This window comes from Sarcophilus harrisii, chromosome 2 (genome assembly GCF_902635505.1).
Source record: "Sarcophilus harrisii chromosome 2, mSarHar1.11, whole genome shotgun sequence".
NCBI lineage: Eukaryota > Metazoa > Chordata > Mammalia > Dasyuromorphia > Dasyuridae > Sarcophilus > Sarcophilus harrisii.
The window spans coordinates 264,667,939-264,684,031 of record NC_045427.1 but is presented as its reverse complement, the minus strand read 5'-3'; the positions used below and the strand labels follow the sequence as shown (position 1 = coordinate 264,684,031).

Genomic DNA, 16,093 nt, shown 5'->3' with positions numbered 1-16,093 from the left:
TGATTTCCTCTTTTTTTCCCCCAGTATTCAGTTTAGAGCTGACTAAAAGTTACCATAGAAGCATCTTCTTAAAATGTTTTAAAATGCAAAAAATAAAAAAATAAATAAATAAAATGCATAGGGTTATAAAGAAAATACTATTGCACTAAAATATAATTATCAAAGTATTTTTAAAAAACAAGTTAGACAAGGATGCAAGACAATTCCAAAAGACCCATTAAAAAAATGCTATTCACCTCCAGAGAGAGCACTAATGAATTCTGAGTACTGAATGAAGTATACTTCTTTTACTTTATTTTTCTTGGAGGAGGGGGAAGAGAAAAAAGGGATGTATTTTTTTTTGCAATATGACTAACATAGAAATATCTTTTGCATAACTTTACATATGTAATCATTATTTTATTGTTTGCTTTTTCAACGAGTGGGGGAAGGGATAAGAGAAAAAGAATTTATAATTCAAGATTTTTGAAAATGAATGTTAAATTTTCCATCTTGTAATTAGGAATTATGTAACAAAGGAAGTAAAAATATCTTTTTAAAAACCCCACAAAATACAAGTTCATGGACGCCCAAGTTAAGCCTCTAGTTTTTCCCGTGTGTTTCTCTTCAAGACAAAATGAACATGATATATAAAAAGACTGATGATAAAATAATTTTTCCCCCTTTAATGAGAAAATTTCCAAAGTATACTTAAAAGTAGATTCAGTCCAAACTACTAGCTTAAGCATGTTTATGGTGCAAATTAAGAAAAAACAAAGACCTTACCTGAACATTTACCTCTATCTTACTGTATTCTTCACTATAGTTTCTAGGATTCCACTTCAGTATGAAAATAGGACCAGACAGATGAACAGCATTCCCCAAATAAACATCATTAATCTTAACAGAGACAGTGGTAATGGAGGATGGTGAGAAGGCCAAGATTCTAAAATGAGAATATGCATAAATATATGATTTTTTTAAATTTAAGTTTCTTTTTATTAGAAAAGGTATACTTTGATATGGGTACATTGAAAAAGCACAGTTGAGAAAACTAGTTTTGTTTTTCTGTTTTCTAAGAAAAATAGAATTGGTTTCCTTTGGACAAAGTTGAATTGCTAAGAAAGCTGAATCAAATGCTACTGGGGGCCTTGAAGATGAAAACTAACTTCTGACATTCTTTCTAGCTCAATGTCTATGATCCTATAATTCAAATCTTGAGTTGCCTCTAAAATTAGGTGGGTGGTCAAAGGAGGGAAAATGGAGTCAAGAAGATCTAAGTTCAAATCTTCAACCTCAGATAGTATGTGTTTATGGGCAAATCACTTAATCCTATCTGCCTCAGTGTCCTCATCTATAAAATGAACAACTGAAACTATAAAACAACAAAAACAGCAACAAAGTAAAGGAAGAATGACCCTGACAATCAGTTTTATCCTAAAGAAGAGCTGGTTCTTTTAATCCTTCTTTTGAAGCTTTTAGTACATAGCCTAAGCTATCTTTTTGATATATAGCTATACTTTTGATAACATATTGTAAATTGATTTGCCATTGGAGGGTTCATGGTCTAAAGAAAAAAGAATGGACTTAGCAAATAAGTTATTTCACTAACTGGGACCTCAATGTAACCTCAGTGAATTTTGTGACTATTTTATCTTTACATTTCATGTTGCATAGCAACACCTTTTTGATAGCAAAATTATAAACAAAATAGGTGTCTGATTGGATAATAGTTGGGAAAAAATAGGTCTATAACTAAAATATTTCACTGTAATAAATGGAAAATAAGAGATTTACATGAGAAAATTTGAATGAACTAATGTAAAATCAAAGAGAACAGAACCAGAACAAGATACACAATGACTGTAAATGATGTGAATGAAAGGTACACTAAAACTATTCAACCCTGAGTAATTGGCCCTGAAGGTGTGAAAGTACTTCTCTGCCCCAAGTAGAGAAATAAGGATTATAATTGGTTTTGCTTTGTTGTATGGGAAAGAACTCATCTGGATAGGAATGGAGTGGATTGAAACAACTGTAACGTAAAAAATAAAAGTGTCTGGAGGAAAAAAAAAATTTAAAGGTCTTTGCCTTACAAGGTTTTCAGAGTTTGAATCTGTCTCTACAACAATTCATTATCTTTCTTCTGTCTAACTGCTTTTCTTTTCCCTCATATAGGTGAAGTCTTATTTACTATACAGCATTGTTGTTTAGAATAGAATTTAATGTTGGTCCTTGGTTTTTTTGTTTGTTTGTTTGTTTGTTTTTTTTACTGTAGGGGAGTTCCTTAAAGAAAACAGATTACTATGATGACACATACCTCTTTGCTTTGAACAAAGGCATGCTCAAAGTCAGACTCATTTATTCTATTGTTTCTTTTTTTTTCAGAACGACTTTTCTTTGCTACAGTGCTAATTATGGGGTCATGAGAAGTGGTAGATCCAGAAATGACAGGTGAAAATAAAACATCAACAAAAAACTATTTCCAAATTTTAAAAAAATGTTTCTATAAGTAGTACGAATAAGAAATTTTAAGTCACAAATAAAACTTTCTGTTTTATGACTTGTTCTAGGATTTTCAGTTAAGTCCTCTTAGAAATATTTTATTTAGCCAAGTAATTTCACACTGGTTTCTGGTTTGAATACATCAAAATGTTGCCCTATATAATTCCAGATATGTATGTTACTCAGATTAAAATATGAATTATCTCTCTCTAGAGAATTATTACCAATGTCCTATATCCTATGAATTTTTATTATTTCTTACAAGAAAGGGCTAAGGAGGATGGGGAGTCAGTGAGAACTGACAATGATATAAAGAATATCAATAAAATATATTTTTAAAGTATATATTTTATCCCTAAAATGTTCAGAGAAACTCCGCTAGGAAATTGATACAATGAGAAATGTTTATTAAAATTTGTATTTAATTGTTAAATCAATATTTGCCATTGGGATCAAATGTTCCAATCAAAAAATAATAAAAAGTCACTTTTTTAAAAATAGTATTTTTATTATATTCAGCTAGTAAATCCAGTCTCATCACAGCAAGGTTTGTATTCTACTTTCTGAATAAAGAAAAAAGTTATTCACTCTATGAAATGTGAGATAAAAGAATAACTGAGTGGATTTGAATAAATCTTAAAAATTGCCAGAGTCCAAGGAACTGGAAACTAAGTGGATGTCCATCAGTTGGGGAATGGCTGAATAAGTTATTTTATGTAAATGTAATGGAATATTACTGTTTTGTAAGAAAAAATCAGCAGGATGATTTCAGAGAGGCCTGGAGAGACTTACATGAACTGATGTGAATGAAGTGAGTAGAGAACATTGTACAGAGCAACAAGATTGTGATAACCAACTGTGAGGGACTTGGCTCTTTTCAGCAATGAGGTGATTTAGGCCACTTCCAATAGACTTGTTTTGATAAGAATTATCTGCATCCAGAGAGAGGACTATGGGGACTGAATGTGGATCACAACATAGTATTTTCACCTGTTTTGGTTTTGCTTGCTTGCTTGTTTCTTTCTTTTTGATTTGATTTTTGTTGTGCAGCATGATAAATGTAGAAACACATTTAGAAGAATTGCACATGTTTAACCTATATTGGATTACTTGCTGTCTAGGAGAGGGAAAGAGGGAAGGGAAGGAGAAAAATTTGGAACACAAGGTTTTGCAAGGGTTACTGCTGAAATGAATCTTTGTATGTATTTTTTAGTTTTTTTTTAAAATACTGAATATATTTTAATTTTTTTAAATGTGTCATCTATGTATAACAATTCTCTTTTAATCAGAATATTTTATTATAATGCACTACTCCTAAACAACAGCTATTCTAGATCACTGTGAATGAGAGAAATGAACTATGTATCTTTCCATGTATTTTGAAAAATAAAAAGCTATTATAAAAAAAAAATTGCCATAGCCAGGTTCTTCTTTAGCTAAAAGATCAATGACTTACTTGACTTCAGAAAAGGCTATAATGATCCCTCTTAGTACTGGGTATCACAGAGACAACTAACTCTCCTCTTGATGCCTTCATAAAGGTAAAAAGCACAAGCTAGATCCCTACTGCCTTAGCAGCAGCTCTTTGCGCTTCTTATGATTTTGAGTTCTTCCCTCTTCAACTCAGGACACTGCCCTGAGATCTTCCTCTTTTCTGCACTTCAGGTATTAACCAATACAATTACCACATAGCTGATCTTTAAAAAGCACTTTCCTGGGTGCAGTGAGAAAGTGAGAAAAGACAGGCACTATCCCTCAAACCCTCAAACTCTGAAAGCAGATCTCAAGAGTATTGAGTTAGTAGCAGCATCCATCCCATCAACATCTCTTAAAGGTTTGTTAGGAAGAGTTGAAGAACACTTAACACTTATTAGCTGTATGAGCCTGCATAAGTCACTTAACTACAAATATCTTGACCAAAAAAAAAAAAAAAAAAAAAAAAAAGAGTAGCTGGAGAAGCTAATTGTAGTTGACTGATAGATTATTATTGCAGTGTAAGAAATGAGAAATATAAGGAATTTAGAGAAACAAGGAAAGATAAGACTTGTATTAACTGATATGGGGAGAAGTAAACAGAACCACGAGAACAACAAACATAACAACTACAATTAATATAAAGAAAAACAACATTAAAAAATATATTTGAATTCAACTTGAATGAAATGAAATGAACATCTGAGACCTAGAAAACGAAGATGAAATGAAATTCCCAATTTCAACAAAGTAATGTTGCATATATCAGAGATAGTTTTTGCTTAAAGGTTTTTCTTCACTATCAATAAGGGCTGGAAGGAATGTGGTTAAACATGGAAATAACTGTGGTATTTAAAAATGGCATCAACTGTTTATTTAAATCATTATTTCTAATAATTTTAATAATAAATTAACAAACTATTTGATTAATAAATTAATATTTTAATAATATTAAATTATCTATTTTAATTATTTTAAATAATTATTTATTCTAATTAATAAAATAAATATTTTGGTGATAATTATTTAAGTAATTTAAAGAATTATTTTAATAAATGAAATCATTTAATATTTAGAATTTAATAATAAAATAATTGATATCCATTTTAATGAAATAGTTAAATTAGAATTTTATTTAATAATAATAAATAATAATTTAGTTGTCAAATTATTAAAACATAATTTTGCCAATGTTTTTGTCAAATCTTCAGAGATTCAAGAATGCTATTACCTACAACTACTTTCCAATGTAAAAAGAAATTATATTGGGAGAAGAAAAATGAGGCTAAAGGAGCAATCAAAAGTACCATGGAAAAAGAGGAAGACAGGCAGACCAGTGGGTAGTGCACATAAATCATTAAAACTTGTCAAGAGAATCTAAGTTTAAATTTGACCTCAGATATGTACTAACTGTATGACCCTAGACAATTCACTTAATTCCTGTCTCCCCCCAAAAAAAGTTCCACAGGAAAAAAATCAACTAAAATAATCAATTAGAAATGTGAAAACTTAAGAGAAAAAAATTTTTTTAATTAAGGAAGAAAATTTGATTATTTATACCTCCTTTCCCAATGCTATCCAGCAAAGGCCATTAATAACTAAACACAAAATTTAATCCTTACATATTAATTTAAAGCTTAATGGAAAAGATAAGAAAATCCTTAGATGTTGTTCATGTTGCCTAGGAAAATAAAGTCAACCTTGGAAAATAAAGTACTCATGGGGAAGTTCATTCCCAATGGCTTATTCCTTTAAGTACTAATCTGAAAAAAAATTCAAGATTTTTCTGTACCTGATGTGTGTAGAGTGTTGAAGTTTCTCTAATGGTTCATGGACAGAGCTGCTATAGAGAAATGATTTGGGGTTTGTGATAAGAACCACTGGCCATTGACCAAAAATCAAATCTGTAAAGCTAAAGAGATCATGGTCAAAAGCAAAGATCCGGTACCTGAAAGTCAAAGATTAAAAAGGTAATTTAGTTATATGAGATTACTGATAGAGAATTTTTATAATGAGCAAAGGTTAAAAATAACAATTTACAACATCAAGATTTTAAAATGAATGTCATTTTTTGTCTTTCTTTCCTTCTTACTTAATTCTAAATCGTCATACTTCATTTGGTCTGGACCAAGACTGTCAATTTCTTTTAACTTAAACTACTATGAATCAGTTGGTACTTTAAAAGCTATCTGAAATCACCAGAGAGTAAAAAAATAGCACTACAACAGTCAGTTTCCCAGAAATTACTTCAGTGGCAACATCACCAGATTAACATCTCTAGTTTATTAGTCTCAATTCCATCACCAGGAATGTGACTTTGAATTAATCATGGAAACTCTCTGGCCCACTTTTCTCTCTATAAAATCAAGGGATGACCCCTAGATGACCTATAAGTCCTTTCTATGTCTGAAATTTTAGAAATCTGTTAACAAAGTTTAAGCTCTCACTGATGCTATTGAATATTTTAAACCATTTGCCTGATTTAAAGTCAAAGTACATACATTTAATAAATTCAACTTAAAACTTTAAAAATTAAGTAATTCAGTGAAAAAAACTTCAGAGCTTGAAATTAAGAGGAACAGGGTTAAATCTTGGCACTGCAGTGGCACCTTAAATAAGCCAACAAATCCTTCACTGTCATAATTTCCTCATGTATAAAATTAGGGACCTGGTCCTGATGATCTCTACAATCTAACATCTGCAATTCTGTAATTTCACATAAATCACTAAAACTTGTTCATCTAATTTGATTTCCCAAATATATTAGAATTTTTAAAATTTATTTTTAAACTGACAAATATAAACTATTCAAAATTACTTATAATTAAATTTTCCTCAATGTTAACTCTTTAATTATTTTTATTCCCTTTTGTTCTATTTCCTTTCTATATACTTCAGCCATTTTAATAAAATATATAGTCAATGTATATATTTTTCTTGATTTTGCTTTCTTTTGGTTGCATCATTTCCTGTTTTTCCATATTTTCTTACATCATTTTAATAATATGAAAACATTCTATTAAATTAAACACCATAATTGTTGAGACATTTTACAATATTAAGACAAGTAGATTACTTTCACCTATCATGTACTATAAACATCATTAAAGAGTTCTTTTTTTATAACATTCTTGGAGTAAATATTCCAGTAACAAGATTATTGAGTCACAGGATATAATCACGTTTGTAACTCTTATTGTAAACTGTCAAAATGGGGAAATTGGAGTATTTTAAAATACTACTAGCAGCAAATTAATGTGCCACTTGCCCCACGTTATCTTACCATTTTTATTTATTGTCAACAAGTTGACAAGTTGAAGGTACCTTCATTAATTAAGGTAGCTTAATTAACATCAATTAATTTATTAATGATGTTAAGTTTGTATTTTTCTTATGAACTGTATATTTACAGCTCTTAACCATTTATTCATTAAAGACTGAGTACTGACCTTTTGACGTTGAATTTGTTCCAAATAAGTTATGAACATCAGGATTCTATCTGCTATATTTATCAAAGAGATTTTTCCTCCCAATCCACTGTTTTTTTTCCTTTGTAGTCAAACCTACCTCCTTGATTCCCCATTTTTGTTACATTAAACATACACCAATTTATTTCCCTTCCATGTTTGTGAAATATCTTATCTTCTTCTAACTTATTTATACTTTTATCTCACTGACTTAATTAGAATTTATGATATATGGTGAAGGGAATATAGGTCTTAACTGTTTTGTTTTGTTTTGTTTTTTTTGGGGGGGGGAAACTGGTTTTGTTTTGCCATATTACAATTCAGTTTTTCTAATGTCATTTATTAAATGAATATTGTATCCCCTAGATTTGCTACCTATCTGATTATCATACACTAATATTTTGTATATATGTGATTCAATATCTGGTTTCTTTATTCACTCCATTTATCATTTTGTTTTTGTCATTACTTTCGATTAATGCCAGATAAATGACAATTACAGTTTTCTAATGTTTTGAAAAGTCCCAAAGGATAAGTACCCCTCTTCCCAGCTTTCTCCTCAAAGTTTCCTGATACTTTTGACTTCTCTATTTTATTATCATTTAATCCAACATCACACAAGTACTACAATTGATATTATATGAAGACCATAAATTATTTTGAGAAACATTAGTATTTTTACCATAAACATTCAAACTACGTACAAAGAATGTCACTTTAATTTTTTAGCTTTTGTCATACTTTTAAATTATGTTCATTAGGATAGAGCACCAGCTCTGAAGTCAGGAGGAGCTGAGTTCAAATCTGGTCTCAAAACACAGTGTTACTTCCTGGCTATGTGACCCTGGGCAAGTCATTTAACCCCAATTGCCTCAAAAAAAAATTATGTTCATTAAAGGTCTCATTTCAGAGTATGTTAATAACCAAGTATGTGATACTTTATAAATTATATATATATATATATTTATATTTATTTATTTATTTATAGTAGTTCTTTTTTACCTTTACTTGAAGTTTATAATAGTACTGTTAAATTCTATAGGTTATTTTATATTTCTTTACCATATTGAATTTCTTTCTTATCTCCACTGATATTTTTGTTGCATCCTTAAATTTTCTAGATAACTATCATGTTTAAATAATTTAATCTATTTATTACCAATGTTATTTTAATTTCTTATTACCTTCCTGAGATTGCTAATATGTTTTGAACAATGTTAAAAAGCATTGGCAAAATCTTTATGTTGTGGCTATTTTCACTAAGGAAATATAATTTTTCTTTATGTTAGTTACTGGGTTTAAAGAAAAATTCCATGTCTATTCTTTCTAATATTTTAACATGAATGAGTATTTTATCAAAGACCTTTTCTCAATCTAATAAGATCATATGAGAATGAATACTTTGTATTTGATATATTGAAATTAATTTTCCTAATGCTGTCATTTTAAAGTATCATCCACTTATCTATGATTTTTAAAAGTGAATTTGCTTAAATAACTGTATGGATATGTATACATATATTGTATTTAATATGTACTTTAACATATTTCATATGTATTTGTCTACCTGCCATTTGGGGGAGGGGATGGGGGGGAAAGAGGGGAAAAATTGGAACAAAAGGTTTTGCAATTATCAATGCTGAAAAATTACCCATGCATATATCTTGTGAATAAAAAGCTATAATAAAAAAGTGAATCTGCTTGCATATTTTAATATATATCCAGCTTATTAATATATAATGGGAATACATTCTCATTTATAGAATCAGCCCATAATTTTGTTATTTACAACACTATCTTATTAAATGTAATATTTTAAGAGTTAAGTAAAATTTGTTGTTGTTACATACTATCTTACTAGCTCAATGCTCAAAGAAATTCTCAACTTCTTTATGGAACACAATAATTATGTAATTATTTTAAAACTTGTTATTGTTACATTACAAATGCTTATAAGGGACAGCAGACAAAAGCCTGGCCATCAGAAACTTTAAATTCAACTACTTCCTCTGACACATATAAGCAATGTGTTCCTCAAGCAGCTTAACCCTTCAATGCCTCAGACTATTTGCTAAGAATTAAAGTTACAGATGAGATGCACATGTGATCTGCACCAGTGGAGAAATATAATACTGAAACCACAAATTTGAACAAATAAATAAAAGTTCATAAAATCCTATTCCTTTAAAAATAGAAACGCTGACAAGAACCCAGGGAGGAACACTTTGGCTTATTGAAGAACTTGATAATACACATCAAAACATATCTTCTTGTTAAGGAAAGGGAAATATTATAGAGGAATCAGTCAGAGTAATCTAACAGTATTGACACCCACCACCCAGAGCCTCAAGAATTGTATAAAGTCTAAAAACCATTACATTAAATTCCCAATCCCTATATTTATGCACACATGCATTTTTGATTTCCTTCACAAGCTAATTGTACAATAATTCAGAGCCTGATTCTTTTTGTACAGCAAAATAATGTTTTGGTCATGTATACTTATTGTGTATCTAAGTTATATTTTAATATATTTAACATCTACTGGTCATCCTGCCATCTAGGGGAGGGGGTGGAGGGGGGGGTAAGAGGTGAAAAATTGGAACAAGAGGTTTGGCAATTGTTAATGCTGTAAAGTTACCCATGTATATATCCTGTAAATAAAAGGCTATTAAATTTAAAAAAAAAAAAAAAAAAAAAAAAAAAGAATTGTATAAAATCTTAGAATAATTATAGATTTAAGATTCTTCCTGGGATGCCATATCCAGAGTAACCACAGGATCAAGCCAGTGCCCAGATCTGTAGCCATTTTTCATCTTCTAAAACTTAAAAAATGAGTATTAGATTAGCTGTGCAGTGGAGCAGAATAAGTTTCAAAACCAACTACTAATAGCTGCTGATGTTGGAAGGCAGTAGACACTCTTTATAAAAACTTTGTTCTGTACCACAAAATATTTCTCTCTATAGAGATCAGTTACCTATTTTTAATAGAGTGCTTTTTTATGTAGACAGAAATGGAGACAAATAAGTACATTAATTTGTTGCTGGCAGAACTGTGAATTACTCCAGTCAAAATTTAAATTTTGCAAAAAAAACCTAAAAGAATTATTCATTATTTTTGACCAAGTGATCCTACCAATAGTTTTTTGCCTTGAGGAAATTAATAACAAGAAAGATACCTGTACAAAAATATTCATAGTAGTACTACTTATGACAGCAAAAAAGTAGAGTTGTATGCTCAACAATTAAGAAAATAACTAAAAGATCATGGTATAAGAATACAATGTAATATATCACTACACAAAAGAGAATGACAAATATAAAATGTGGGAAGAATCATGAAATATAGGTAGACTTTAATAAATGATGCAGAGTGATCACACCAAATTCAATATACACTATTTTTTAATTATGTGAATAAAAACAACTAAAACAACAATACTTAGATTAAAAAAAAATTAGACTATGTTGGTATCAATCCCCAACTTTTAAGAAATTGAAAATACTTAATTGTAAAACTGCAAATACTATCACTCATATTTTTAATGGTTTAATTTTAATTAAATTAATTTAATTTTAATGGTTTTGAGGAATTGTAAAAACTCAGTTTGGAAATATGCTTAGGTTTTTTGTGTAATACATCAAAACAATTCATCAACAAACATTTTAATACATTTATATCTTCAACTAAAGTAGCTTTATCCTAATATTTTATCATCTATGCCTAAAGATAAATAAACTGAGTGATCAAAACCCCATATTCCGAATTCTTACCCAACCTGCAGCCTACTAGAAGACTGATATCAAGTCCAGGATAAAACAAAATAGTCTCTTCCATGGTTATCTCACCTCCTGTTTTCCTTCCAGTCTCCTAACTCCAGTTCCAGAGTGCCCTTCGGGTGTCGAGTGTGCAAAACAGGCATCATTCCACCAAGTAAATGGAGATGGCCACAAAGATAAGCTATGGCAGAACTAAATGATAAAAATTTTAAAAATTTATAGGCTAAGTTAAGACACAATATCTTAGTATGATCCCACAGAATAATAGAATAAAAAGGTTATCAAACCTAGACATTAATTTTGGATTTAGAAGTTCTGCCTCACCTCATTAATGAACGTATTCCTGGAACTGGAGAGATGATAGTAGATGTTGTATAATGTCCAAACCAAATAGTATGATTGCTATATCTAGTCTGCTCAGTCAGTAAAAGAAGTTCCTTCATTTGCTTCTGAAAGGGTATGGAAATCACAGGATCTTTCATTAGTGCCCAAGTTGAAATATGACCTAGTTAATATATAATTTTCTTTGAAGTTTTATTAATGTTGATAACAAACTGAATTTACATAAAGTTTATATTTTTCTAAGTGTTTTTCTGTATAGGAAACTTATACAGTCTTAACCACAAATTTGTAAAATAAATAAGTTATTACAAAAATTTTACAAAGAAGGAAATATAAAATTATGACTTGTCTAAGATTTAAAAAAATAACTCAGTGACCCTGAAGAAAAAAAGAATCTGGTTATCCTGTTTAATCTACTTCACTATCTTCCTAAAACATATAAAAAGCTTTTTAAAATAAAATGATTATCTTTATAAGACCGAAATATGGGGGCAGTTGTCCATAAATAGTTTTGTCAATACTTATAAAGTCAATAAAAACTAAAACTTCATTAAGGTGCCAGAGAAGGTATACCTGTGGTTCAAATCTAAATATTTTTAATATAGCAAATCATTCATTTTCTCTAGGTCATAGCAAATATAAGTTTTATAGCAAAATTTTATCTAGAGCTATTTAATGACAAATAAACCAGGATTTGATTTCAGTTATTCTCAAATGTGATCACTACACAAATTTAGTGCAGTAGTAGTTGATAGCTAACATTGTTGTTTTGTATTTTTTTTTAAATGCTTTAACTATTTGCTTAACTTAAAATATGGGCCACAAGTAGAAAGTGGCAATGGCGGGCGGGGGAGTTAGACATATGAGAAAGCATACAAAACTGGAATCCTGTTAGAAGATGTCAGGAAAAAGAGGCTCCTTGCCCCTGAAATACTGACATTGGGGGTGTGTGTGGTATGAGGGAGAGGGCTGGAGGGCAGGGAGCCAGGGAAATAGGATAAGGAGTATAATAATGAGGGTTGAAATCAAGACACACACAGCCTTGTCACTAGCTTATCACAGCAAATCAATAATGTTTATTAAGCACTTATACACTATGTACTGTATTATAAACAGTTCCTGCTATAACCAGAGTGAAAATTCAAGAACCCATTAATAAAATCACATATATTTAGTACACCTCAAGAGGATCTAATATACTACAGCCAGTTTAAAAAAGTACACTATAAAGAGAATTAAGATTTTTACCATACCTCATTTAACATTCCAAAGAAATTAAAGGGTTTCTTGGGTCCTGGGGTGAGAGTAGCATCCACATATATGAAAGAATAATTTCCAAAGGGGGTCTTATGGATGTAATGCATAGAGCCATGCCTACGTAAGGCAGAGTATTTCCTACGGAAATAAGATAGGGATGTTTTCAGTGTAATCTGAAAAGAATGGAATTTAAATTTTCACTGTGAGATCACTCTAGATTTCACTTTCTAAGTGAATTTCTAAGAATTAATTTTGCATCTAACAGAAAAGGAACTAAAATGAATTCTAAAAATTGTCTGAAGTGACTTTTTACATTTTCTATGTAAATATTACTTTGAAATAAAATGCCAAACCCACAATATGTATCGCATATCTTGTGATTAACAAATATACAATGCTTGTTTTTGTTTAGCTACTTTTCAGTCACGTCCAACTCTTCATGAGTTGGTTTTTTTTTTAAGGTTTTTTTTTGACAGAAATACACACAGTTTGCCATTTCCTTCTCTAGTTCATTTTGCAAATGACAAAACTGAGGCAAACAGAATTAAATGATTTGTCCAGGATGACAGTTAGTGTCTGAGGCCAGATTTGAATTCATGAAGAGGAGTCTTCCTAACTCCAGGTCTGGCACTCTGGTACACCATGCAGAGGAAGTCTATCTTCACTTCTCATACATACTAGAATACAAACAATGTGGTGGAGATATAATTGATTATTCCAGCATGCTTTCACTTTATAATTTTTTTCTTGTTATTAGTGAACTTAAAAAAAAAAAAAGCATTCCATGATGTTCTGAACATCCTGTTGATAACAGAGAAGACATGATTCCTGCCCTCCAGAACTTATTATTCTAAAAAAACAAAACAAACAAAAACAAACAAACAAGATTAGGATAGTAAATGTCCTTTGCTGAAAGTCAAAATTTCAGCAACAAATTCAGCAATTTGGCCAACATTCCTTAACTTTCTACCATGATCATAATCTCTACTGTTCAATCCTGATCTCTCAAAGTGATATAGTGAAAACCCAGGGTTCACAAATGCTGTACCAGTGGGATGCAAGCTTTAAAAGCTTTTGAATAAAGGTCTGAAACAGATGAGCTTTTCTGTTATCAAAGGACCATTCTATTTAAGTTTGAAAAAACTTGAATGTTGGCTACCTGATGACAAAATTTTTCAATACCCAGCAATTCATGAAGGCCATTTTCTAGAGCACAGAAGAAATGGTAATCCTTAATGGTGGAGAGAATACCCACATTGACAAAAATCACAGATCCTTGAAATATCTGAGGCAGTATGAACATTACTGGGCTAAATATTGAGGAAATGGAAGTTTAATTATGATTTGTGCCCTCACAGTCTAGTATAGTCTAGTAGTGGAGGGATTTGATACAAATAACAATACAAAATGTCTCATGATAAATGTATTAGGAAATAACAAAAATGTGAGTGTTATGTGAGGACTAAGAAGGAAAAGATGATTTTGGAGGAAGAGAAGATATTCTAAGCATAAAGAGTAATGGGTGAGGAAGCAAAGGGGAAAGGAGAAAAATACAGAATATGTAAGGGGAAAAGTGCAATTTGGCTATTTGGCTACAGTATGGAAAGAAAAGCAAATATGAGGTAAGACTGGAAAGAAAAGATGGTACTTGATTACAGAGGGCCTTGAATGTCAAGCAAAGAAATATCAACATAATTTGTCAGACAAAAGACAGATACTGAGGATTTTTGAATCGAATAGCAACATGACCCGGTCATGTTCCCGTGATTCATGTCTGAATGACCATGGTCTCTCTATCATTTGGAGCAAGGACAAAGTCCAGGTAGAAAAGTTCATCATAAACAGAACAGTTAGCCGTATGTCTGAGGAGGACAAATACAACTGGCAGGCCATAGCTTACTCTTGGATATCCCTAACATTTGAACAGTCAAGTATCAGAAAACAATTTGGAATATATATGAGAAAAGTAACTAAACTATTCATATCATTTGACCAGGAGACCCATTCCACAACTATGCATGTATTTCAAGGAAGTCAGACAGAAACAAAAGTCGTATATGTACTAAAATATAGCGGTACTTTTTGTGATAGTAAAAAAAAAATTGGAAAGGTGGATAATCAATTGGGGAAAAATTCAACAAACTGTGGTGTCTGAATATATTGCACTGTTATTGCATCATAAGAGAAAATGAATTTAAGGAATTCAGAAAAAACAATATACATTATTTCAATAATGCAAATAAAGAGAATACTAAGTTGAAGTCAAATTCTGTGCAACTTGAATGACCAATACCAGAAAAGAACTAAAAGAATCTCTTTTTCCATGGAGAGAAGGACTCTCTCTTTAGCTCAGAGAGATGCTAAAAGTACAAAATATTGCATTTGATGCTGTGCCTTTTGGTTTTACTTAATCTTTTTTCTTTGTTTCAAGTTAAAATGGGTAGAATGGGATGGAATTGGAATATATCAAGAATGATTATGATATTAAAAAAAAGCATAAAACTTTTTAAAATTAAAAATATAATTGTGTTATAAAACAGATTAAATAGTATATATCTTTCAGTGACTAGTTTCTATGTTTTCAGATTGCATATAACGATTCCTATGTGTAAGGGGTGTGTGTGTGTGTGTATGTGTGTGTGTGTGTGTGTATGCATGCATGTATGGGTGCATTTTTTATTTTATTTTTGACTGCTTTCTTCAGAGTTTAGGTAAGCATTTTCATCTTGAGATCTATGATGCTAGTGATTTTTAAAAAATCTTTTGACAAATGTGTTTCAGCATGATTGGTTTCCTTTGCAATCCTGCATATTTTAGTTTATGCATTAAAAACATTCAAGAAGGGGTCCATAAGCTTCACTATAATTCCAAAGGGTCCCTAAAAACACAAAAATGATTTAAGAATCTTTACTCTATGGTATTTTATTCAGCAAACTTTATTTCTGTTTGTCAAATAACAAGATTATTCCTCTTCCTTTTGTAAATGGAAATTCCAAGCAAGAGATCTTCTATTTAAAAAGGTTCTGTAAAAAATTACACGTTTAACCTATATTGGATTACATGCTGTGGGGGAAGAAAAATCTGAAATACAAGATTTTGCAAGGATGAATGTTGAAAACTATCTTTGCATGTATTTTGAAAATAGAAAGCTATTATTTAATTTTTTTAAAAAAACTGCCTTCAAAGCAAGAATTGAAAAAAGAAAGGTTCTGTCAAAAAGTAATAACTGCTTATATCTAGGTGGTGTCAGTTCATTAAGCATTTTCCTCAGATCAATTTCATGAGAAGTC

At 30.5% G+C, this 16,093-nt stretch overlaps 1 protein-coding gene across 2 annotated transcripts in view; it reads right to left on the bottom strand.

The window, feature by feature from the left end:
• TMEM62 (transmembrane protein 62) overlaps positions 1 to 16,093 on the bottom strand; it is a 65,214-nt gene that overhangs the window by 38,346 nt on the left and 10,775 nt on the right. For both annotated transcript variants that reach the window (XM_003756075.4, XM_031952175.1), the window contains 5 exons: positions 12,800 to 12,941; positions 11,529 to 11,653; positions 11,274 to 11,396; positions 5,750 to 5,905; positions 766 to 925 (listed from right to left, as the gene is read on the bottom strand). In XM_003756075.4, coding sequence (XP_003756123.1) covers positions 766 to 925; positions 5,750 to 5,905; positions 11,274 to 11,396; positions 11,529 to 11,653; positions 12,800 to 12,941 — 706 coding nt within the window. The remainder of the gene's footprint in view (positions 1 to 765; positions 926 to 5,749; positions 5,906 to 11,273; positions 11,397 to 11,528; positions 11,654 to 12,799; positions 12,942 to 16,093) is intronic.